Here is a 25,433-nt window from a genome sequence, read left to right as displayed (position 1 = left end):
CAAATACAGATTCTGCTAATGCCAAATGTTTTATAATACTTGACTGCATAAATATTTTTTTTTTAGAAACATTAAAGGACCACTCTAGGCACCCAGACCACTTCAGCTTAATGATGTGGTCTGGGTGCCAGGTCCAGCTAGGGTTAACCCATTTTTTTAATAAACATAGCAGTTTCAGAGAAACTGCTATGTTTATAAATGGGTTAAGCCTTCCCCCAAATCCTCTAGCGGCTGTCTCATTGACAGCCGCTAGAGGCGCTTGCGTGATTCTCACTGTGAAAATCACAGTGAGAGCACGCGAGCGTCCATAGGAAAGCATTGATAATGCTTTCCTATGCGACCGGATGAATGCGCGCGCAGCTCTTGCCGCGCGTGCGCATTCAGCCGACGGGGCGGAACAGAGGAGAGCTCCCCGCCCAGCGCTGGAAAAAGGTAAGTTTTATCCCTTTTCCCCTTTCCAGAGCCCGGCGGGAGGGGGACCCTGAGGGTGGGGGCACCCTCAGGGCACTATAGTGCCAGGGAAACGAGTATGTTTTCCTGGCACTATAGTGGTCCTTTAATCTGTTGGACCTTAAGAGTTACTCCAAGCACCATGATCACGTTAGGGATTTAAAGTGGTCATGGTACTTGAAGTCTCTTTGTGCCGAGTTTTGCTATGAAACACTGCACATACAGAGTTTAACCCAAGAGTTCCAGGCTGGACATATTTATTTATATTATTATATATAATATTTATTAATGGTAACATTAGGGAGTGATAAACTTGAAAAAAAAGTTTACTAGTGGGACCATCCACTTGGTGATGTAAATATTCCATCATTTTATATAAGCCAGTAAGCATTGTTGTCACTCTCTATAGAGTATGATAAGGCATTATATGGCTAATGTTGGAAAGCACTCCCATTACGTTACAGGAAAACTGGCAATATTTTTTTTAATTTATTATTATTTAAATGTGCCTTAAAAAAATTCACTGAAATGATGGAGAGCAAGCCACAAATGAAGCTGGGATCTAGGGAGATAGCAGATGATTCATAACAGATAACACCATTGCCCGGTGAACGCAAACCAGCATGGCAAGATTGTGACATGATTTAAAAAAGATAGTTGAATGAAAGAATGTACCTTTTAAGATTCTGAATAATAGGTGGACTGGAATTTTTTTTTAATTTCCCTTTGAAGGACCACTCCACACACAAAAAAGTGCAGATTTTAATAGAAATTTGTTTTTTTTCTTTAAAAAGGCTGCAGAAAAGAGATTTGCATGCAAATTGAAAATTGAAGGGACACTCCAGGCACCCAGACCACTTCTGCTCATTGGAGTGGTCTGGGTGCCAACTCCCACTACCCTTAACCCTGCAAGTGTAATTATTGCAGTTTTTTATAAACTGCAATAATTACCTTGCAGGGTTAAGTCCTTCCCTAGTGGCTGTCTACTAGACAGCCACTAGAGGGAACTTCCTGGTCCCTAGGACAGATTATCTGTGCTAGAGCGTCGCTGGACGTCCTCACGCTGTGTGAGGACCTCCAGCGTCGCTCTATTCCCCATAGGGAAGCATTGAAATTAATTTTCAATGCTTTCCTATGGGGTGCGCTAATGCGCATGCACGGCATTACCGCGCATGCGCATTAGGTCTCCTCGGCCGGTGGGCGGGATCAGTCATGTCGCTGCCTCAGGTAAGTCACTGAAGGGGTTTTCACCCTTTCAGCAACTGGGGATTGGGGGGTGGGAGGGAGAGGGACCCTCCAGTGCCAGGAAAAATGATCGTTTTCCTGGCACTGGAGTTTCCCTTTAAATGCATGTATGTTTTCATTGGGAGGTGGAACTATGTCTACTAAACAATTATTTTATTAATTATTTGTATTTGGGAAGAGAAGAGAAGGGTCCTTTTTATTGTGATTGAGCATCAAGGGTGTTTAAAGGAACACTATAGGCATCCAGACATCTAGTTTAGCCTGCCTCAGTATGACAGCTACTAGAGGTGCTTTTGTAAAAGAGCAGAGTAAAACTCTGCTATTTTAATCTAATTTTCTCAGAGTGACCATCTGCTTGGCGTAGCGTGACATTTTGACATACATGCACACTAGACTCCAAATGCTTTCCTATGGGAAATCATTCAGTTGGCTGTGATAATCAATGTCAATGATCTCAGCCGAAGAGGTGGAACTTCCCCGACAAAAACGGTGCATAGAGAGAAAACGTAAGTAAAGTACCTTCTTAACTCTGGGAGCTCTGGCTTGGTTACCTAAATGGTGACTATGGCACTATAGGTTTAGGAATGTATATTTGTATTCCTAATGCTATAGCGTTCTTGTACATTCAACATCAGTTGAAGGCAGCATGTATCCCATCTCTGAAGCATACGGAGAACATTGCTAGTAGTTAAGATAATTTATACAATAGGCCTATATCATAGGCAGCTTATTCTGAGATACAAATATTTCTTTATTTAGAAAGTATATTAATAGGGAAAATGTTTTTGTCTTGGGATGCATAAACAGAGAAAGAGTTAGGATCAATGATACTGCTTCTTTTATGAGTTATTTTAAGATCTCCTTTGCTTGGTGGCAAGTCAATGCTGCCCAGTTTTTTTTTTTATGGCGTCAGCTTACAGTGGGCTGCAGCTGTCCTGGTTTGGCTTTCTTCTTGGCAGGAAGTGTATGCGTTTTCAAACTCTGAATGCCAGTCTCTACACTATTCTTTTGTGACTTTCCAGAATTTCTCTCTATATGAAGTGTAACCATGTCATTTTTGGATATCATTAGCTAGATTTTGTAAGCAGTTCCATCGAGAGTTTATTTCCTGTAGCTGTTAGAGATGTGTGCAGGCTCAATAGAAAGTGTATGAACGATTTACACAGCACATTCTTGCAATGGCAGCCGATGGTAAACTCTTAGACGTGAGTTTGGTTAGTTCACAAAATACTGAATTATAGTTAATTAAAAATTGTTTTGCAAAGTTTACCCAAACATAGCTTATTCAGAAAAACTACTAAGTGAGCTTTATTAACAGCCTTTTATCGTAAATGTTGCAATTCAATTTTCAATTTGAACACAGTTGCATGTTGAGTCAGTAAATCTCACAATGTTTAAGTTCTGTCAATGTCAAAAACTGCCCTCAGTGTTGTATAGTGAACAATACATGGCAAACGAATGAGTGACAAATACCAACAATGATGAAACTACTTAAATGGATACTATAGTGCCAGGAATACGAAGCTGTATTCCTAGCACTATTGCACCCCTCTCCCTCGGTCCCGCTGGACCGACGATGCACCCCCTTTGACATCCCACGACAAGCAGGCGCTAATGCGCACGCGCGAACATTGGACCTCCCCATAGAAAAGCATATGGTGAAAAATCTGACGCTGGGTGTCCTCATGCAGAGCATGCAGAGCATGAGGACATCCAGCATTAGATTCCGGACCTAAGGTCTGTTTCAAACCAGGAAGCCCTCTAGTGACTGCCACTAGAGGCTGACTTAGTAATGCAATGTAAACATTGCAGTTTCTCTGACCATTGCAGCACTAGGTGCAAAAGGGACACTAAAGGAGTTTCTCACAGTACTTTACTAATTTTTAGCACAGTGAAGACAGTGAAACTGAGAATAACTCATTTATTATTTGATATCTCAGTACAACCCATCTCTTTAGGAAAGCTTATGGCCTCCCAGAATAACCTCTTCCTCACATACCTGTCTCTTGCTCTCTCCTAAAGGACAGCTCTCTACTCTCTCCTCCAGCTCTGCTTTACTCCCACCTTATTTGATTGCTATCTCCTGACCTATTGTGCTTTATACCCCACCTCCTATAGACTGTACGGTCCTCTTCAACCTATCGTTCCTGTAAGTTTTCTGGTAATTGTCCGATTTATAGATTTATAGTTAAATCTCCTCCCCCCCATAATATTGTAAAGCGCTACAGAATCTGTTGGCGCTATGTAAATGGCAATAATAATACAATAATTTCTAGAAAACAAAGAAAAGGTCATACCATCTCCTCCTTGAAATGAAGAAAAAAAAAAAAAAAAAAGCACTCCAAGCACCTTTGTATGTAGTGGTTATGATGCCATGAGTGCCCTGGCCTTTTCCCAACATAAGCAGTAAACTCATTTGCCTATGGTTTGACTTAAGGGTTACTTAAAGGGAAAACAAACTCTCTCCAGGTCCAACCCCCGTCCCCTGTGGTGCAGAAGAGGTAAATAATCTGCCTTCAATCCTCCCCTGCTGACGTCAGCTGGTGGGGGAGACCTAATGCGCATGCGCGGCAATGGCTGCGCCCGCATTAGGATTTCCCCATAGGAAAGCATTATTCAATACTTTCCTATGGGGATTCCAGTGACGCTGGATGTCCTCATGAGTAGCATGAGGACGTTTAGTGTCATTTAGGTGACCAAAAGTCGCCTTCAAACCCGGAAGTCCCTTAAGTGGCTGTCTGGTAGCCACTAGAGATGTAATTAACAATAGCAGGTAAATATTGCAGTATAGAAAGCTGCAATAATTACAATAATTACCGGTTAAGGGTGATGGGACACTGCACCCAGATCACTTCAATCAGCTGAAGTGGTCTGGATGCCTACAGTGTCCCTTTTAAGGGTCTGCCCCTTCCCATACAAAGCAAACGTATATATTAACCTAAAATATTAGTCTTTCTTTCCCCTATATGCAGACAGAAGTCTTGTCACAAATGCACTATGTATGTAGCTGCACACTCTTGCCCTCCCCTCCCCCCCATGCATCATGCAGCATTTTGTTAACCCCTCTTGGGGTCCATTCTGTCACTTTGACATAAGTTGTCAGTGGGGAGCAGAGGAGCTCAGAGCACAGTTCTGAACATGTGTTAAAAGGACTGCAGATCTGTCTGTGGAATGTGACTGGGTTGAGTGACATGATCCAGTTGCTACAAGCTACTGTGGAGCTTATTCTTTTTCTTTTTCCAAATTGCTTTCCTTTCTACTTTATCAGGATCTAAGTAGCTGCACGTCATTCTAAGGTAATGCAAAATCCTTCCATTCTTTGGTGGAATCTGTGGTCTTGATGTCATATGGCTGAGAAATCATTTAGCACTGTTGAGTAAAGCTGAACTGCAGACATAATCGTGATATCCTAAAACACTGCTACCAAACCATTAATGAGACTCTGCACTATGGAAAACAAAACTCCCCCCTCCTGTTTTCTACAGTACTAGTAGCAGATTTTCTTGGGTGAAGGGTCTCAAATACTTGTGTAAAAGTATTTTTCTTTTCTTTCATACATTCAAGCACTTGTGTTTAACTTTTAGCGTACTAGTATTGTATATTTTATTAGTTGCTGTTTTACCTGCACTGCTGTATATTTGGGTGGTACTTCAACTGAAGGAACTGCGGTAATTTACTTGAGTACAACTTTAGTACATTTGTGTTTGCTGTTCCAAAGATATTCATAAAAAATGCTTTTCTGGTTGTTTTTTTTTTTTCATTTTAGTAGCTATTTGTTACTCTAATCATTTTATATAAAAGCAAAGGCACGGATTGCACTTCCATTCTCACATAACTCCTATTGTATTAGTATGGGGAAATGCAATCTTAAAAGGTTTGGCGCCAAGTTGAAAATATAAGCGATCAAAAGAAAAATAAGTTGTTTATTAAAGTGTTTAATTACGCAAAATTATTTTGGATTAGTTAAGGTAAAGACTGCAGACTGCGACACAATCTCGTTTCCAGTATCTCCACTTACGGTGCTTGTCACATGACAGTTGAAACCACTTTAGTTAGCAAGAACATGCTATTTTATACTTAACATCCCCTTATTACATGCGTCAGTTATTCAACGTAATACAATTATTGTTTTCAATCAAAATGCCAATGTGTGTAAAGTAATCGGTTGTCACTGACCTCTGTATAGCTTTTGCTTGTTTCTTAGCCTGTTATTTTACGAGGTTAAACAGTTTTCAAACACTTTAAACCCAAAGTTGTTCCCTTGGGCTCCTGACATGCTGCCTCCTTAACCCTTTGTTTGCTATAATAAAAAAAGAAGCATTGACTGTGCATCTGGTGACTGATTGACAGCGTCACTTATTCATTCTATACATGATTCCTTTTTACCCCCGCAGCTGTATTGTAAGAGGGTGTATGTAAACTCCAGCCCTCATAACAACTTCGTTAAAATGAGGTAGTTCTGGGGGCCAAGTGCTTTTTTAAGTTCAGGGAACAAATGCTTTTTTTACCCTTAACTAGTTGGAAATGGATGATATTTCTTTTTCCTGAAATATTTAAGAACTAAATGTTTAGTTTGCTTGGATTCTTTTTGTCTTCTATTACAATTTTGTATGAAAATCTGAAACCATTCAATGGGACAAATATGCAAAAGCATAGGAACAAAGGAAGGTTCACATACTTCTTCATGGTTCTGTATTTCGTATGGTGAATAGAGGATGCATACCAGTGAAGCATGTATTATGGAAAATGAATTCCATTCAGGGGTCTTGGACAGATCATAATATACCACATTGTACACCAAGACAAATGGCACTCAGCAAATACAACACAGTAATTCACATAAACTCTGGCACCCATATGGGTGAGTTCATATTCCACAGATCCTATGTGATGCTTGATAAAGGATCTCCTGAGACAAAATGTTCACTTTTTTAATAGGTGAATAACTGAGTTTGTATTGCACACTACAAGAGTGGTTTATGGATGTCTTCAAAATCTGATATGGAACTATTTTAGCATAATACATTATTGTAAACAGGTGAGTGGTTAGGTGATGGGTGGGACTGGGCTGGTAGCAGGTAGTAGGATGTATATGTGTGTGAGGAGGCTGCTTGTGTTTCATTTGGATGAGTAGGGTACTTGTGGTGTTGCTTGTTTTTGGGGTACTGTTTGTGGGGATGCTGCTTGTTCAGTTTTGTATATGGGGGAGGCTGCTTGTAGTGTTGCATATGTGTTGGAGATGCTTCTTGTGTGGTTGTGGTTGTGTGGGGAAGGATGCTTCTAGGATTGCATCTGTTGGAAGGAGGCTGTTGTGGAGTTTTGCATGTGAATGGGGCTGTTTGTGGTGTAGTATGTGGTGGTGTGTGCATGTATAAATTGGCTGTATATGGATAGGGGCTGTAGTGTGTGTATTAGGGAGGATAGAAGCTTTAGTTTGTGTGTTGCTGCAGATGCAGGCTATAGTGTGTGTGTTGGAAGAAAATTGGGGCTGTAGAATGTGTGTGTGTGTAGTGAAATCTATTCGCCGACATTGATATTATATTCCAGGGCTCGACAAATCCCAGGTGCCAGGTTACCACAGCGACTAGAAATTTCGCCATGGCACCTAGGGCCAGCTCTTTAGTTAGTGTGGCCATCAAGGGAGTTTTGACGGCGGCTGTCAGGGGGAATATTGGAGGCGGGCGGCCGCCCGCCCGCCCTGAGGAGCATTGTGGGCAGCGGGCAAGGGAGCAGTACTCTGCCTGCAGCTGCTCTCTGTTCCCTCACGCTGTCTAATGATACCGGGAGCCGGAATATGACGTCATTCTAGCTCCGACATCAATACAGAGGGAGCAGAGAGTAGCTACAGGCAGAGCACTGCTCCTTCGCACACAGGAAGAGAGCAGCCCCACTGGACCCCACGAAAGACCCACTCGGCTCTCCCAAAGTTAGGGAGGCTGAGTGGGTTTCAATTAAAACAAAAATGTAAGTGTGTAAGCCTGCCAGAGTGTGTATGAGCCTGTCAGAGTGTGTGTCAGAGGGAGCCTATCAGAGTGTCGGTATGTGTGTGAGCGAGAGCCTGTTAAGAGAGTGTGTCTGAGCGCCTGTCAGAGTGTGTTCGTGCAAGCCTGTTGTCAGTGTAATAGTGTGTTTAAGCCTGTCAGTGTGTGTGCGTGCCTGTCAAAGTGTGTGTGCATGCCTGTTGTCAGCGTGATTGTTTATGTGAGCCTGTCAGATTGTGCGTGAGAGAGCCTGTGTGTGCGCCTGTCAGTGTATGTGCGTGTTTAGGTACCTGCCCTCTCTGATCGCATTAAGAAGGTGATTTTACTAAACTTTTTTCCCATTTTCCCACACTGTGCCAGTTTTGCAATGGCTGAGATTATCAATCTTTATGATCTCAGCTAAGCCAATGCTTTCCCTTAGGAAGGCATTGGAAGGATTTTGTGCATGCGCAGCAAATGTACCAATCCACATCTCCTCATACAGATGCATTAAATTAAGGAATCTCCATGAGGAACATTCAGCGCCTCCATGCAGAGCTTAGAGACACTGAACCTGGGTGCTGCACATGGTGCAGCAGTGATCCAGGACTCTCTAGTGGCCGTCTGAGTGGCTGTCACTAGAGGTGTTACTAAGCAGAAATGTAAACTCTGCCTTTTTTGCAGAAAAGGTAGTGTTTACACTGAAACGCCTGCAGGGACAGGCTATAGACACTAGAACAATACATCAAGCCGTAGTGGTTCTGGTGACTATATTGTCCCTTTAAGAATTGCATTTTCTCTTTGAAAATGGCTGGCTCCTAGATTCCAAACAAATTTGTCAGGCCCTGTTATATTCAATGTAAATTCAATATACAATTTTTTTTAATGTAAATAATTGCAAATAGGTGTGTATTGCTTATTTGTTAGTACCTGACATTCACCAATCAGTCTTACAGAAAAGTACTTGGGACAAATCAAAGCTTCTCACAGACTCTGGTGGTTTTATTGTGATTTAGGGGTTCGCATTACAAAAAAAAAACAAAAAAAACGTTTGGGCTGTACATTTTGTATGTCTATTAAAATGGAGACTTGCTATATAAAGATAACATACATTCTTAACACACTCAACAAGCCTCTAGATTCTTTATTCCACAAAACGTGTTTAACAAGTGGTTGCCACACTATCCCATTAAATCACATGTATATTTTAAAGGAACATTTTCATGGTAAAAAATAGGTTTATGTGCCGGTTAGTATTTTAGCACAAAAAAATAAAATAATATTGCCAGCCTGGAAGAGTATACCTGCTGGCTGATTCACAGGTCCAAAAAGGCAGCCCTACAAATAAAAAAAAAAAGTTTTTTATCTTTGGAATGCAAGGGTTTTAAAAAAAAAAAAAAATGAAAACATTTTAATGCAGGGACAGAATCTTTCTCCATAATCCCTTTAGTAAGACAAGGTGGTTACGTTGCTAAGAGTGGCCATTAAAGGAATCTAACTCTGGTAGTTTGCCTCCTTATAAAAACAATATGGCCTCTTATTCTGCAGTTTGAAAAAAAATGGGATAACGAGATGGAAATGTTGGCAAAGGACATGCTTTAGATGCAGTTAGCAGTCAACATATTTAGTGCCTGAAGGGCTAGTATTAAATGATTTCATTCCGGAAATAAGCTATCCCCATTGAAGTGAGATGATTAATAACATCTTTCAGCTGTTGTACATATAGTAAAATAAAATATCATATGAGCTTTATCTATTGCCAGGTGAAAACTCTGGAATGTTTATGTTGCAGGTCTTGCACATACAGAAAGGGGTTAGAAGTCATTATTAGACTTTCAAAATATATCTTCCCTTTCAAAAGTGAAGTGACATTTTTCAGCAAGAATTTAGTGTTTTATTATAAATAATATGACAAAATCTCATGCAGGTCTGTTTTTAATATCCCCACCATCCTACTCTCTTCCTGCTGCATTATCTTTGACCGTGTCATGTAACCTTTTAGTTATACTAAATACTCAAAGTCCACTAAACCACTTTCTTCGCACTCGCTGACACATGTTTGATTCCACAGGTGTGATACTCCTTTTTAACAAGGATTGCCTTCTTGTGTTCTATACTCCTTTATCTGAATAAGGAACCAAAAGAGGACAAATGACTGCACAAAAAATAGTTACATGCTTGCTTTGAGCTCGAAATATTGTGAGGGCTCTAGTAGACACGCAAAATGTAGTTGTAGGGATATTCATAATCCTGGAATAGAGGCAAGCAGTGATTGTAGTCCGCATACAAAATAAGTTAAGTGTGTGAGCTGTCTTGACTGGTGGAGTTGGAAGCAATTATTTGGTACTGGTGCCAGTAAAAATGTACCGACTTTATCTAATTTTACTGTTTATAGGTTTGGCCTATATTTGCCTGATAAGTCAACCCTCAAATGAATGTGTGTGTGTATACAGTAAATTGGAGTAGAGTAATTATGATATAATATCGGAGTTGAAGGTTTTGTGTACCAATCCACAGCCCTGGTCTTAACTGGTTACACCTAATATAACAACATAATTTACCTATTATATCGGTCAGGGGAGGCACCTTTTGGTGCTCCCAATATTGCGGAGCAGATCTCCTTTAATGGTTTGCTAGCTCTATGGCTGTAAGAGCATTATGGGAGATCCAGATCACAATATCTGGAGTTCCAAAGGTTGTATCCCCATAGTATAAGTTATGATGCGAAAACGTAACATCCATGAGTACCGTCAATAAATTCATTATAGCTGCAGGGTATGTCATATACGTGTCATTTGCCCAGTTCAGTGTATGTGAGGTATCACAAATACTGGTCCTACTGGAATGCCAGGGATTGATGGAATCTACAAGGTGTGGTTCCCTCGTTCCCTCTGACAAATTAAGTTAATTATCGCAGCTCGATGACCTGCTAACCATATTGTTGTGGCCAAGAAAACAAAAGGGATCTAGGTATAGAGATGAAGAAATGACGAACACAAAATGTTGGCTTCGGTGATCATTCAGTCACTGGACCATTTCTAGGTTTATTTCTACAGTAACTGTATTATTATTTGCTTGACAGATTAAAGGCAAGGTTTACTTTTTCTGGTATGTTATAAGAGAATGTTAATTTCCATTGTACAAAACAGCAATTTGCACCACAAGCATCCACATTTGGACATAATTACTCAAAATGACAGGATATATGCTCCGAAGAAACCAAATAGCTTAGTAAAGGTTCAGCAATGTAAAAACAAATTATCTAGAATTCTGTTTTGGCTGTCATTTTACCTCTAATTTGGACAAGAAACTCTAATGATGCTAGTGTTTGTTTGCGATGCTACAGCTGTCTCTTATTTTTACTTTATATGTTTCTGAGCAACCTCATTAGACAGTTGAATTTGCTCCTTGTATGCCCCCCTGCAACATTGTACATCTCATCCAGCCATTTATGCTTTAAAGTTGTACTTCACATACCAAATTAAAGGGGAGCTGTTTAGTTTCTCAATGTGACAGTCCTTCTTTCCCTCTCCATGTAAATCTGTTGAAATGTTTTATTGATTTGAAAAGTGCAGCAGATGTAGTATATATCCACGCAACTTCCAGTGGCAGGAGCCATTAGTTTTCATTGATACTTAAAGGAGTTCTTTACACTATGCTCACACTGCATCATGGGAGTCAAAATTATTTGTAACCTGTGCAAGGCTGTTTTGGTACAATATTATGTAGATGCAAATGAAAAAAATTAGAGAGAGTTAGCTATTGCAAAAACCATAGAAACAAAAGTTCACTATTAAGGAGTTTACTCATAATATGTTATGTCACACATAAATGTCAATTATTTGTAACATGTTTTAGTTGTAGAGTATTTAAAAGTGTATATGTACGGTACGTATATTGATCTTTTATATATTGCTGGTCCATTGTATTTATACTAACAATCTGGCATTTTTTTTAAGGTTTTTAGCCCGATCACTAGCAAGGATGGCTACCAACAGCACAGTATTAAACAGGTTGGAGCAGAGGGCTTCAGAGGCCGATCAAGTTATTGTATACCTCAAACAGCAAGTTGCTCTCCTCAAAGAAAAAGCAAGTAAGAACACTTTCATATCTACAGCTTATATTCTTGGTTATATTCTTAAAGGAGCACTATAGGGTCAGGAATACAAATGTATTCCTGACCCTATAGGGTTAAAACCACCATCTAGCCCCCCTGTCCCACTCATGCCTCCCTAAATATAGTAAAATCTTACTTGTATTCAAGTCTGCAGCTGCTTACTTTGACCCTGTTTCCTTTAAAACCTGTCCACTGCCTGCTGACATCAGCAGAAGTGGTAGCCTGATCCAATCACAATGCTTCCCCATAGGATTGGCTGAGACTGACAAAGAGGCAGATCAGGGGCAGAGCCAGCACAATTCAAACACAGCCTTAGCCAATCAGCATCTCATCATATTGATGAATTTAATCAATGCATCTCTATGAGGAAAGTTCAGTGTCTGCATGCAGAGGGTGGAGACACTGTTTGGATGCAGGAAGGATCTCTAACAGCCATCTAAGGAGTGGCCTGTGAAGTTATCACTAGGCTGTAATGTAAAGACTGCATTTTCTCTGAAAAGACAGTGTTTACAGCAAAAAGCCTGAAGGTAATGATTCTGCTCACCAGAACAAACTCAATAAGCTGTAGTTGTTCTGGTGACTATAGTGTCCCTTTAAGTTTGTTGGTGCTGCTATTTTTTCCCCCATCAAATCAAATGACAGGATAACGGTCAGTTGATATGTAGGCATAGTTGTTTGCAAAAACAAAGAGAGTATAAAGCACACACTAAAAAAGGTGGAATACTTCCTGAAGGGTGCTCCAGAAAGGGAGGGCCAATCCCTGAAGACATCAAATGAGAAAAAAAGAAATATCCAAGCACACCTGAGGTTTCTAAAATCTAGTCTTTTTATTTGAAATAAGAAAGTGGAGACAACGTTTCGGCTCCTTGACTTGACAAAGGCTCAGAGAGGAGCCGAAACGTTGTCTCCACTTGTCAATTAAAAAGACTTTCTTTTAGAAGAAACCTCAGGTGTGCCTGGAAATTTATTTTTTCCCATTTGATATGTAGGTATAGTCTAAGAAGTCCTAATAGATGTTTCAGTTAAATCACTGTTTTATCACATTAATGTGTACAACAATTTTTCATTCACTTTAGGTGACAATATAACTTAAATGAACACTATAGCATACAAATGTGTATTCCTAATGTTACAGTTCCCTGTTTACCATTTGTGTGACCGAGACCGAAATATTAAGTGTTTAAAAAGGTAATTTTACATAACTTGTATCCCTAACAGCAACTCCATCTCTGGTGCAACTCCATCCTTTTGGCTGACATCATCAAAATCGATAATCTCAGCCAATGCAATGCTTTCCCATAACAAAGCATTAGGAGGCTAGTTCACATTCGCGGCAAAACACTGCTCTGTTCTCATCAGATGGTCCCTTTGAGATCATCTGATTGCGGAAGCGTCTCTAGTGGTTGTTTATAAGACTGGCACTAGAGGCAGGTTAACCTTGTAATGAAACAACAACAACAGTAGTGCAAGGCTGCGCCAAAGTATATCAATGTGGACTATAGATAGTAAAAAGCATATAAATAAAACGTATATATATATCAAGTGAAAAATAATAGTTAATAATTAGGATGTTGTTTTTGCATATAAAATAGTCCAAAATGATTAGAAGTTGCACTATGGCAATAAATGTCTCTTAAGGTGCGTGTGGTGATGGGGTGTCCTCACTGTTTATAGTAGTCCAATTGTTCTCGTAATATGGAAGACACAAAATGAGAGACTGATTGTATAGAATGCATGGGTGAATATATGTGAGAAGAAAGATATATATATATATATATATATATATATATATATATATATATATATATATGTATAAAAAAAGAAGGTAAACTTGGCACTCACCCTTTAGTAACCAACAAAATATTCAAGATTCTTGAAAAAGGCCCTATAAGGGTCGAAACGTTGATCACTGATTTTTTTTTTCTGCATATGTAATTTGCACCAGAGAATAAACTAAACCACTTATTAAGACCTGTGAGTGCACCTTGTACATATTTTTTATATATATATATATATATATATATAACTCACATTTAGTGATGTCGCGAACATAAAATTTTCCGTTCGCGAACTGCCGCAAATGATCGCGACCGGGCGAACCGCCATAGACTTCAATAGGCAGGCGAATTTTAAAACCCACAGGGACTCTTTCTGGCCACAATAGTGATGGAAAAGTTGTTTCAAGGGGACTAACACCTGGACTGTGGCATGCCGGAGGGGGATCCATGGCAAAACTCCCATGGAAAATTACATAGTTGATGCAGTCTGGTTTTAATCCATAAAGGGCATAAATCACCTAGCATTCCTAAATTGTTTGGAATAACGTGCTTTAAAACATCAGGTATGATGTTGTATCGATCAGTTAGTGTAAGGGTTATGCCCGCTTCACAGTGACAGACCAAACTCCCCGTTTAACGCACCGCAAACAGTCCATTTGCACAACCGCAAACTCCCCATTTGCACAAGGTTGGATACCGATCGATGGTTCGATATTCTGAGCCCTCTCTGATTTACTGTACACTACTATTCGATATTCCCACAAATTTTATATAGCATTTTATGTTTGTTTGAGACCACCTTAAAAATATTGGATATCGCTAAAAATCATGATCACTATATACTTTCTCTACAAACCTCTAAAACGAACCAAACTACTCATCCATCCGCTATACCACTTTATCCCACCTAGAACTAGTGCCCAGTTAAAATACTTGACTCTTACTTACCCACACTCAGTCATACCACACACATTTCACCACTACTCTCATTGAATCCCTCTGACTACGACTAAATTCATCTTCTACATCAGAACACTACTCCTAAGCAGAGGCGGCTCTAGACTTTATGAGGCCTTAGGCGAAACTCAAACATGAGGCCCCACTAACAAAAAAGTTTACCTGTGTATTTGCCTGAGAGTGTGTCTGACAGAGTATCCTTGTGTGTGAATGTATGTCTCTGTGAGCATTTTTGCGTTTTTGTCTGAGACCCTACGTGTTTGGGGTAGCTGCTTGAAGTGTGTTGTGTGTATGGGGGGGGTGATGGTGAGAAGGAGAGGCAGGTGATGGTGAGAGGGGGTGATGGTGACAGGGAGGTGATGTGTGGGGGGTGATGTGAGAGGGGTGATGGTAATGTGAGAGTGAGGGGGGGTGATGTGAGAGTGAGGGGGGGTGATGTGAGAAGGAGGGGGGGGTGATGTGAGAGTGAGGGGGGGTGATGTGAGAAGGAGGGGGGTGATGTGAGAAGGAGTGGGGTTGATGCGGAGGGTGGTGGGGGACGGTGAGCTGAGGGTGGTGGTGGGGTGGGGAGTCTGAGGATGGTGGGGGATGGTGAGGCTGAGGGTGGTGGGGGATGGTGAGGCTGAGGGTGGTGGGAGTAGTGAGGCTGAGGGTGGTGGGAGTAGTGAGGCTGAGGGTGGTGAGAGTTGATACTGAGGGTGATGGTGGTGGTGAGGCTGAGGTTGGTGGGGTGATGCTGAGGGTGGTGGGGGGGTGGTGAGGCTGAGGGTGGTGGGGGAGGTGAGGGTGGTGGGGGGTGAGGCGTGATGCTGAGGGTGATGAAGCTGAGGGTGGTGGTGAGGCTGAGGGTGGTTGGGGGTGGTGATGCTGAGGGTGGTGTGGGGGTAGTGAGGCTGAGGGTGGTGGAGGCTGAGGGTGGTGTGGGGGTAGTGGGGGTGAGGCTGAGAGTGGTGGGGGTGGTGAGGCTGAGGGTGGTGAGGGGGTAGTGAGGCTGATGTGGGGGTAGTGATGCCAAGAGTGGTGGGGGGTAGTGAGGCTGAGAGTGGTGAGGGGGTAGTGATGCTGAGGGTGGTGGGGGGTGAGACTGAGGGTGGCTGGGGGTAGTGAGGCTGAGGGTGGTTGGGGGTAGTGAGGCTGAGGGTGGTGAGGCTGAGGGTGGTTGGGAGTAGTGAGGCTGAGGGTGGTTGGGGGTGGCGAGGCTGAGGGTGGCTGGGAGTGGTGAGGCTGAGGGTGGCTGGGAGTGGTGAGGCTGAGGGTGGCTGGGAGTGGTGAGGCTGAGGGTGGTTGAGGTAGTGAGGCTGAAGGTGGTTGGGGTAGTGAGGCTGAGGGTGGTTGGGGGTGGTGAGGCTGAGGGTGGTTGGGGGTGGTGAGGCTGAGGGTGGTTGGGGGTGGTGAGGCTGAGGGTGGTTGGGGGTGGTGAGGCTGAGGGTGGTTGGGGGTGGTGAGGCTGAGGGTGGTTGGGGTTAGTGAGGCTGAGGGTGGCTGGGGGTAGTGAGGCTGAGGGTGGTTGGGGTAGTGAGGCTGAGGGTAGTGAGGCTGAGGGTGGCTTGGGGTAGTGAGGCTGAGGGTGGCTTGGGGTAGTGAGGCTGAGGGTGGCTTGGGGTAGTGAGGCTGAGGGTGGTTTGGGGTAGTGAGGCTGAGGGTGGCTTGGGGTAGTGAGGCTGGGGTGGTGAGGGTGGCTGGGGGTGGTGAGGCTGAGGGTGGCTGGGGGTGGTGAGGCTGAGGGTGGCTTGGGGTAGTGAGGCTAAGGGTGGCGAGGCTGAGGGTGGCTGGGGGTGGTGAGGCTGAGGGTGGTTGGGGGTGGTGAGGGTGGCTGGGGGTGGTGAGGCTGAGGGTGGCTGGGGGTGGTGAGGCTGAGGGTGGCTGGGGGTAGTGAGGCTGAGGGTGGTGAGGCTGAGGGTGGTTGGGGTAGTGAGGCTGAGGGTGGTTGGGGGTAGTGAGGCTGAGGGTGGCTGGGGTAGTGAGGCTGAGGGTGGTTGGGGGTAGTGAGGCTGAGGGTGGCTGGGGGTAGTGAGGCTGAGGGTGGTTGGGGTAGTGAGGCTGAGGGTGGTTGGGGGTAGTGAGGCTGAGGGTGGCTGGGGTAGTGAGGCTGAGGGTGGCTGGGGGTAGTGAGGCTGAGGGTGGCTGGGGGTTGTGAGGCTGAGGGTGAGGCTGAGGGGGGGTGATAGAGAGCCTACCTTAATTTCCCTGGTGGTCCAGTGGTCTCCCTGGTGGTCCGGTGGCCATTGCTCCTGGTCTGCAGCTCTGCAGAGCTGCAGACCATGTAATCTCGCGAGATGTCAGAGCGTTGCCGTGGTAACCCGCGGCAACGCTCTGATTGGCCGGTTCTCGCGAGACACATGGTCTGCAGCTCTGCTCACTGCGGAGCTGCAGACCAGTGTCTGCGGTGGCTGGCCGGGCAGCCAGGAGGGGCTTCGCACCCGGCGGCATACCGGGCAAGCCGCCGGGCTCCCTCCTGGTGTCAGGTCCTCGGTCACTGACCGAGGACCTGACACACTCTGCCAACAGGCGGTTTAGGCGGCCGCGAGGCCGCAGCCAGCGCGAGGCCTTAGGCGGCCGCCTAAACCGCCTAATTAGAGAGCCGCCTCTGCTCCTAAGATTGGGTTGTATCCATGTCTCGGGTCTTTCATTTAGAATAGGGGCAGCTTCGGTCTCCTTCAACACTGACACTCCAGTGCATATTATTAAAAGATTGGGCAGATGGAAATCCTCAGTCTACAACCGATATATTCCTCATCCCGAGAAAGAAATGAGGAAAGCTTTTAAAAGCTTTTAAAAGTTTGGCTTTGTAAATTTGATGCAATAAGTGTGTTTTTCTTTAATACCTTTTCACCCTCTTTGCATGAACCCGATTTACATATATTACTAATATGTTTCTGAACATATATATTATATTAAACACTCACTCTCTGGGCCGGCCTAAGACATCATGCTGCCTAGGTCCAACGATAAATGACTATGTGGGATAATGTATAATAAACACAGGCTACTGGCTATGGGGGGGATAATGTATAATAAACAAAGGTTACTGGCTATGGGAGGGATAATGTATAATAAACACAGGTTACTGGCTATGGGAGGGATAATGTATAATAAACACAGGTTACTGGCTATGGGGAGGATAATGTATAATAAACACAAAGGAGGATAATGTATAATAAAAACAAAAAAAAAATGCAGCTTCAGAATTAATCTAAATTGTATGCTGTCTAGGAGGTGGGAGGGTCTGGGAGGGAGGGTCTGCTGCTGATTGGCTGTAATGTGTCTGCTGACTGTGAGGTACAGGGTCAAAGTTTACACAATGATGACGAATAGGGGGCGGACCAAACATCGCACATGTTCGCCATCCGTGGCGAACGCGAACATGCAATGTTCGCCGGCGAACCGTTCGGGACATCACTACTCACATTTGAAAGAGCTATAGCCAGCTCAGGTATAACGGGTGTACATCGGTATGATCCCCGCTTATGGGATATATGAACGATTGCCTTCTGGAGGGAATGATGTCCAACTAAGTATAGTGCAGGCCAACTGCACTATGGTAACAGCGTTCGTGGTATGATCCCCACCTCGGATAAACTTGTAAGCATGCGATAAAATTGATAAAAAGCCAGGAAAAAAATAGAGAATATGTATAAAAAGATAGTTGGCACACTTATATATATATATATATATATATATATATATATATATATATATATATATATATATATACCGTATATACTCGAGTATAAGCCGACCCGAATATAAGCCGAGGCCCCTAATTTTACCCCAAAAAACTGGGAAAACTTATTGACTCGAGTATAAGACTAGGGTGGGAAATGCAGCAGCTACTGGTAAATTTCTAAATAAAATTAGATCCTAAAAAAATTATATTAATTGAATATTTATTTACAGTGTGTGTATATAATGAATGCAGTGTGTGTGTGTGTGTGATGCAGTGTGTGTTTGTGTATGTGTTGCAGAGCCGTGGTGGGCATTTTTTTTATTATTATTATTTTTTTTTTTAATTCTTTATTTTATTTGTGCATAAAATAACAGTAAGCAGGCAGAGCCACGACAGCTGCTGCAAGCGTTTTCATAGCATTACACGGTATGGCAGGTTAAACAGCACATTTTTTTTTTTTTTTTAAAACATGAAAATAACATGAAATTTACAGACTAGGAAAGCATTTCCAGAGACAGTATATTGTTGTATGTAATCAGGTCTGCACTTTTTAAACATTCATGCTTACTACACTATCCCTATTAACAGATTAAGACCGTTAGATTATACCGTGGTATTCATGCTAGGTCTACTTGGTTAGTTAGTCACATGTAGGCTACAGCAGTACAATAGGTAAGGCAGATGAGAACACATTAAACGCTTACAGATTAGCAAGAACAGGCTGATATCGATGCTTATAGAAGTTACTGTTTGCCTTTGAGCTGTTTAAACTAAGATTGGGACCCACCCTGTGATCCCCTGTGCAAGTCTGCTTGGCAACATAAACTAAGGATGAAAAATTAAGTCATCTGATTAAGTGGTTGCGGGGAGTTCATGTAAGGCATGTTGAGAGCGGGTAACAGTGCACACCTTGCCTGGCATGAGGTTTCAATCGCTGTAGTGTCAGCCAATGCCTTGTCTGGGCTGGATGCTTTCTCGCAGCCGGTGCCTTCTCCCGTGTGAGTATGGACCCTGAGCTCTTGTGTCTTGCGGCGGTCTAGCGGTCGGTGAGTGAAGTGCTTGCCATGCTGCTTGTTGTGCTGGGTTCGCCTGCCGTAGGCTGCGGCCGTGCCTTGTTCGCCGTCTTGATGCTTGCATTTCTCCGGGCCTTTCGCCCCACCGGTTCGCCTGTCGGGTTGGGCTGGTCTTGCCCCTCCGGGGTGTGAGTCGCTGGTAGGAGTGTCGTTGGAGTTTTCTCCGAGGGATCTTCCTGGGCCCCATTCTGAAGTTGTTCACCCTGTCGTACATGTGGGATCCCGAGGGGGCTCCCTTGTGATGCTTGGTTTTCGTGTGTGTATCGTTAGGAGGGGCTCCTGCTTCCCTCCGCTGGGTGCCTCTTGGTGGGGTGCTTGTCTTATCGGTAGTCAGTGGTGTGCGCACAGGCGGCTGTAGGCGAGCTTTTAGCCGCTGCCAGAAGGCGGTGAAGATTGAATTCAATCGGTGCTCAGTTTCCAGCCAGGCGAGTCGTGTGCAGGCCGCGTGAGCTGCACCCGCCATTTTAGATGGCTTTTTGGCGGTAAGTGTAGTTCTCATTATAGTGGTTGCTTTTCCTTCGCTATGCAAGGGTATCTCGTGGGGGTGGACCGGGATAACCCCCACCGGTCCAAAGGGGGGAGGACAGGGTCTCGAGGTTCGTGGCTTGGTCGGTCGTGGCATTAGGAGAGCGGCCGTCTCTCCTCTGCCCACCATCCTTATAGGCCTCACCACCTGTGTCGGGTGAACGGGGTTGGTATGCTGCTTGTTTGGTATCCACGTGTATCCCCCGGTGTCACCGCACTCTGGGTGACCGATCTGGTCCGATTGATTGCCGTTTTGGCTTGTTAAGTCAGCTTTGTTTGCCGTGGTTCTCAGGAGCTCTTGTGGTGAGCGTCTTCTCTGGTCCACGGTCAGGCCCCGCCCCCCAATTATTATTTTAATAATTGTTTTTTGTTATATTATATTATTATTTTTTAAATATTATTTTATTAATATATTTTTTTTTTTCGTCCCCCCTCCCTGCTTGATACATTGCAGGGAGGGAAGCACTTACCTCTCCTGCAGCTCCTGTCAGCTCCCTTCTCCTCCGCGCCGGTCCGGTCAGCTCCCAGGATAAGTCTCGCGAGAGCGGCACTATGACCCCGCGGCTCTTGCGAGACTTACACTGGGAGCTGACAGGGGAGCTGACGGACCGGCGCGGAGGAGAAGGGAGCTGACAGGACCTGCAGGAGAGTTAAGTAACAGCTTCCTGCCAGCCCCATGTCTGTATTATGGCAATGTAAATTGCCATAATACAGACATTGACTCGAGTATAAGTCGAGTTGGGGTTTTTCAGCACAAAAAATGTGCCGAAAAACTCGACTTATACTCGAGTATATACAGTATATATATATATATATATATATATATATATATATATAATACAAAAACATCAAATCTTCATTTATTTCGAAGACAGGAGTCGACAGGAATCGACGTTTCAGCCCCTCATAGGAGCTTGTGCTGATGAAAGCTCCTGTGAGGTGCTGAAACGTCGATTCCTGTCTTCGAAATAAATGAAGATTTGATGTGCTGTCAATCCTTGAGTGCCGGTATTTTTTGTATTCTGTATTATTTGGCCACCAGAGCACCAGGTATTTTTTCTAATTGTTTTGGTTGGAGTGCAGGGGTTATCTAGATTTTTATATATATATATATATATATATATATATGTTTTATATATATGCTTTTTACTATCTATAGTCCACATTGATATTCTTTGGTGCAGCCTTGCACTACTGTTGTTGTTGTTTCCTATTCTTATGCTAGAGGGTTAAAGGGATACCTTCTGCTAGGCTGCTGACTACTTTTTATTATTAGCGCTAACCTCTTTTTTTCTTTAACCTTGTAATGAAAACATTACCCTTCCTGCAAAATGGCAATGTTTTCAGCTGCAGGGTTAAAACGGACATGGGGACATAGCACCCAGACTACTTAATTGGCGTGAAGTGGTGTGAGTGCCTATAGAGTCCCTTTAAATCAGGGGTAGGCAACTTTTAGCATTCCAGATGTTGTGGACTTCATCTCACCTAATACTTTGCCAACATTATGGCTGCAAGAGCATTATGGGAGATGTAATACACATCAACTGGAGTGCTGAAGGTTGCTTAGCTCTGCTTTAAATTATGATGAAATGTGAAGTATTTTACACCACTTTTTTAGATTCACTTTGACCATTTTTTCTCTCCTGGCGAATACGAATTTTTTGCAGTAATGAAATTATCAAACTAACTTTCTCAGAAGCCATGCGTATTAATTCCCATTTACGGATCTTAGTTTTGCAGGCATCTGTACGTGAAGAGAAGAAACTTCGTGTAGAAAATGCAAAACTGAAGAAGGAAATTGATACCCTGAAAGAACAACTTGTAAAAGCAGAAGTAAAAAACGGAGGTAACTACTACTATTTAGAAATGTGGGGATATCACTGTCTTAATTACAGTTATAAGACAGGTATTTTATTTGGTGGAAATTAAAAGCACTCACCAAGGAGTATGATGTCAAACCATGTTAATACAGTTTGATTTGTTACATGGCTCCCACTGTATCTGGTCTTCTCCAACAAGAGAAGCCAGAATGCTCTATAGAGCAATGCAGGACCATACCAACAGGTCTGCACACATTGGCTGAGAGCATGCATCCAATGAGCATGGTCTTGAATCGGCACTGGCTGTCCTGCTGGAGAAGACCAGATGTAGCATGGGCTCCTGGCACAATAATCACTACAGCAGACTAATACACTATTTGTGTGCATATTCAACATTCATCATGGTAACTTCATTAAAATCAAACGAGAGCCTGTTTCAGTGGACACTGTATTCTATTTGCAACACTGCCTCCCCAGTGTTGTGTGTGCATGATAATGTGTAATTCGTTTTTTTTCTCTCCACTTTCATAGTTGTTTGTTTATGGGGTACACAAACAGATGAAACCAGCACAAAACAACATTAATCCACAGGAACAATTTAAGAGCCTTAAACTGTCATAATGCTGTCATTCCTAAATTCTGGTCTGTTGCGGGGATTCATTGTCTAAACATGCATGTATCAAAGGAACACTATAGTGCTAGGGTACATGTTTATTTATCTAGATCCACTTGGAGCGGAGTTAAATAGCATTTAAACTTACTTTTTATCCATCTCCGCATTGGTCTTGCTGTGGATGGTCATCAGTCTTCATGATCTCAGCCAATCCAATGCTTTCCCAGGAAAGTAATGGGAGGGTATTAGGCATGTGTGGCAAAATGCGTAATACTGGTTGTGGACACCAGAACCACTAAATTAAGCTGTAGGGGTTCTGGTGATGATTTCTCATTAAACTGTATTTATAGATTCCAAGATATTTGCAGTAGTCCATAGTTGTGTGATATGTAAAGTTTTTTTTATATATTCTAATAATGGACTTTTTCTTTGTCAGTAAAACAAGTTGGGGTTCCAGCAAGTGCCTCAGCTGACTCCAATTCTTCTACCTCTACCCCTGCTGTCCAGCCAGCTTCTGTAAAACCCATCCCTTCAGCTTCCGCAAAACCTGTCACTCCAGCACCAAAATCAGTAGGAGAAGAGAAAAAGAAGAAGGAAAGGCCAGAAAAAAAAGGTAGCTTTAATACAGTAGAGGTGTGTGTGTGTGTGTGTGTGTGTGTGTGAGAGAGAGAGAGAGAGAGAGAGAGTTTGGAACTAGTTACAACACAAATTCTTGCATTATATTTGTATACTTTTGTGGATGCAAATGTTGTTTTTTCCAAGAGCATCGTGTCCTCAACTGTGTGGAGTAAATTTGTTGCATGTTTTCTTTGCTCAGGGACTGCATATTTGCGTAAATGATAGCATGCAACGAAATATATTTTGTAAGAAGGTTTTAAAAGTTGATGTGGAGATCCTATACAAATTACTCTGTGAAGAGGAATGCAGGCAAAAATGAGGCATGTCTCCCATTTAATTTGCCACTTCAGGTATTTTAATCACATGAAATCCAAGTTACAAGGTTTAGTAAAGATAATGCAATGATAGGAAAGCTGTTAAGACCTAATACAGGCAATAAGCTAGACCATAGGCTGCATTGATTTTCATGACCCCTGTACTTGATGTCTAAAATGTAAGTGCATAATTTGCTATAACAAAATATAATTGCTGTTTGTACTGAAGTACACTTCTGTGCATCATTTGAGCTTCTCCTCTGTAATTTAAACATTCACTTGCTGGCCAATTTTCTCTTACAAGAGTGTGTCTTAGGGGATGATTCGTTACTGCTCACTGACATATACACCAGACTTAATAAACCGCGAATACTTAGTCCGTGAACAAAGAACTTGGCAATCAGATAAATTTAAAGTAAAACTTGTTGAAGAAAGATTTTGATTAATGGCAATTTCCTTTTTTTATATCTGGAGAGTGATCAGACTCTGGAATTTGCTTCCAGAGGAAGTATTGATTTTCACAAGTAAATAGAATTTAAGATAAATTCTGACAAGGTACCCTGAGGGCAAGGCATTTATGGAACCCAAATTCAGTGAAGTTATGTAGAGCTGTTCAAATGTAATTAAAAGACACATAATTCTTTTTTTTATGTACCTTACAATGAGTACTTTCATATGTTTGAGAACGCGCCTGAATTTTAGTATTGGCCTGTATGATAGAGGAGGAAAGGGTATTTTAATATTAAAAAGAAATAAATAAATATATACACACACACAAAAAAAAATACTGTTTTCTTTAAATTCCCGTTTTTAAAATCCCTCAAGTGCCTCTAGTTTGTTTTGTGCGTGCAGTACATTTTTTTTCCTATACCTGGACTGTACCCAGACATGTAGAGGTGAGGTGACCCTATTTCCACTTATTTTGCAGGGCAAAGTATTAACATTGTAACAGTCAACAGAAACAAGATTACAATATAACATTTTAAGTCTAAATTTGAACCAACCCTTGAAAAATAGGACACCTGTGCAGACACATAGTAAGTTTATTACTATATATGTATCTGTTGTCTGTCATATGATGTACAGATGGATAGAGAGACAGAAGTGCAGTGACATACTTAATGCTGAAAAATTGGATAATCCGGCAGATACATACTATTTACGTATCTGCCCGACTATCCATTCTTCTAATGCAGGCTGCTTAAGTTCCAACAGTTCAACACAGTGACTGCTGTCAGCAACTAAGCTATATTTACAATGTCAAGATAGAATTTTTAGAATAAAGGAAAATGTTATTTTAATATATTCATTGCAATAGCCATTCATATTTGAGACAAATAGCAATAAAATGCATTAGCCTATTTGTAACAGAGTTTTTTTCACAATCCCATGCATTCGCAAATTGTGCTTTTTTCACTTTTTCTATGTTTAATTTAAAGTCATATTATAGGCACCAAAAAACTTTAGCTTAATGAAGCAGTTTTGGTGTATAGATCATGCCCCTGCAGTCGCAATGCTCAATTTGCCATTTAGGAGTTACATGGGTAATTGCCTAGTTGCACTGATTCTAGCCTGTAATACTGCCTCTGGTATCATCTGTACATTACAGCATAAAATCATTTGTAGAAACATTGTAAGAACATAGTAAAAACATAGTAGGAGAGCCATGGCTAATATCTAACTCAGGATTCAGAATTCCATATGTACCATTTTAAATGGGGAACTCTATGGTGGCATGCAGTAATTGGCATGTGATCACATGATTAGGGGAGCCTCCTTTTTATGATTTCCTGGATGCCCCATTAATGAGGCATTATGAAACATAATAGTCTCATTATTTGGGGCAAGACCTGCTCTCTGGGAGCACTTTTAATGATTATTATACGAGGGCTGTCACACAATGCATAAGTTGTGGTGGCATAACCTACATGGCGCCAGTCACAAATTAATTAAAGTTATGTTGGAGTGTGCCATTAAGAAAAAGATATGACTGTTATTTTCCTGGAGTTTGTTCACAATGTGAAGTATTGGACAAAATAATTTTTATTGCAATGTGACTTGTGCCATGTTTATAACCCATTCACTCAACCATAATTAGATATTGCATTCTAAAGCACTGCCTCAGACGTATTTTGCTGTTTGACTTTTACAAGTGATAGACTATATATTCAGATAGGTTATATCTGTCCCTTTAAGCACAATTTTTTTGTGATCATTGATGTGGTCCAGAATCAAAATAATTATAATCACTAATTTCTGTACACTCAAGAGTTGATATGCATTTAAGTTTCAGCAT

General features: G+C 42.2%; 1 protein-coding gene across 7 annotated transcripts in view; it reads left to right on the top strand.

The window, feature by feature from the left end:
- The window catches only part of AIMP1 (aminoacyl tRNA synthetase complex interacting multifunctional protein 1), a 68,945-nt gene that overhangs the window by 24,708 nt on the left and 18,804 nt on the right, over positions 1-25,433 (top strand). For 6 of the 7 annotated variants that reach the window (XM_063458377.1, XM_063458375.1, XM_063458372.1 and 3 more), the window contains 3 exons: positions 11,615-11,748; positions 21,505-21,618; positions 22,642-22,818. In XM_063458377.1, coding sequence (XP_063314447.1) covers positions 11,640-11,748; positions 21,505-21,618; positions 22,642-22,818 — 400 coding nt within the window. In that variant the 5' untranslated portion in view covers positions 11,615-11,639. Of the gene's footprint in view, positions 1-4,798; positions 4,992-11,614; positions 11,749-21,504; positions 21,619-22,641; positions 22,819-25,433 lie in introns of those variants that run through there. The other variant, XM_063458374.1, reaches the window with a different exon arrangement.

Source organism: Pelobates fuscus, chromosome 6, assembly GCF_036172605.1.
Source record: "Pelobates fuscus isolate aPelFus1 chromosome 6, aPelFus1.pri, whole genome shotgun sequence".
In the NCBI taxonomy this organism is placed as follows: domain Eukaryota; kingdom Metazoa; phylum Chordata; class Amphibia; order Anura; family Pelobatidae; genus Pelobates; species Pelobates fuscus.
This window is presented reverse-complemented; position numbering and strand designations above follow the sequence as displayed.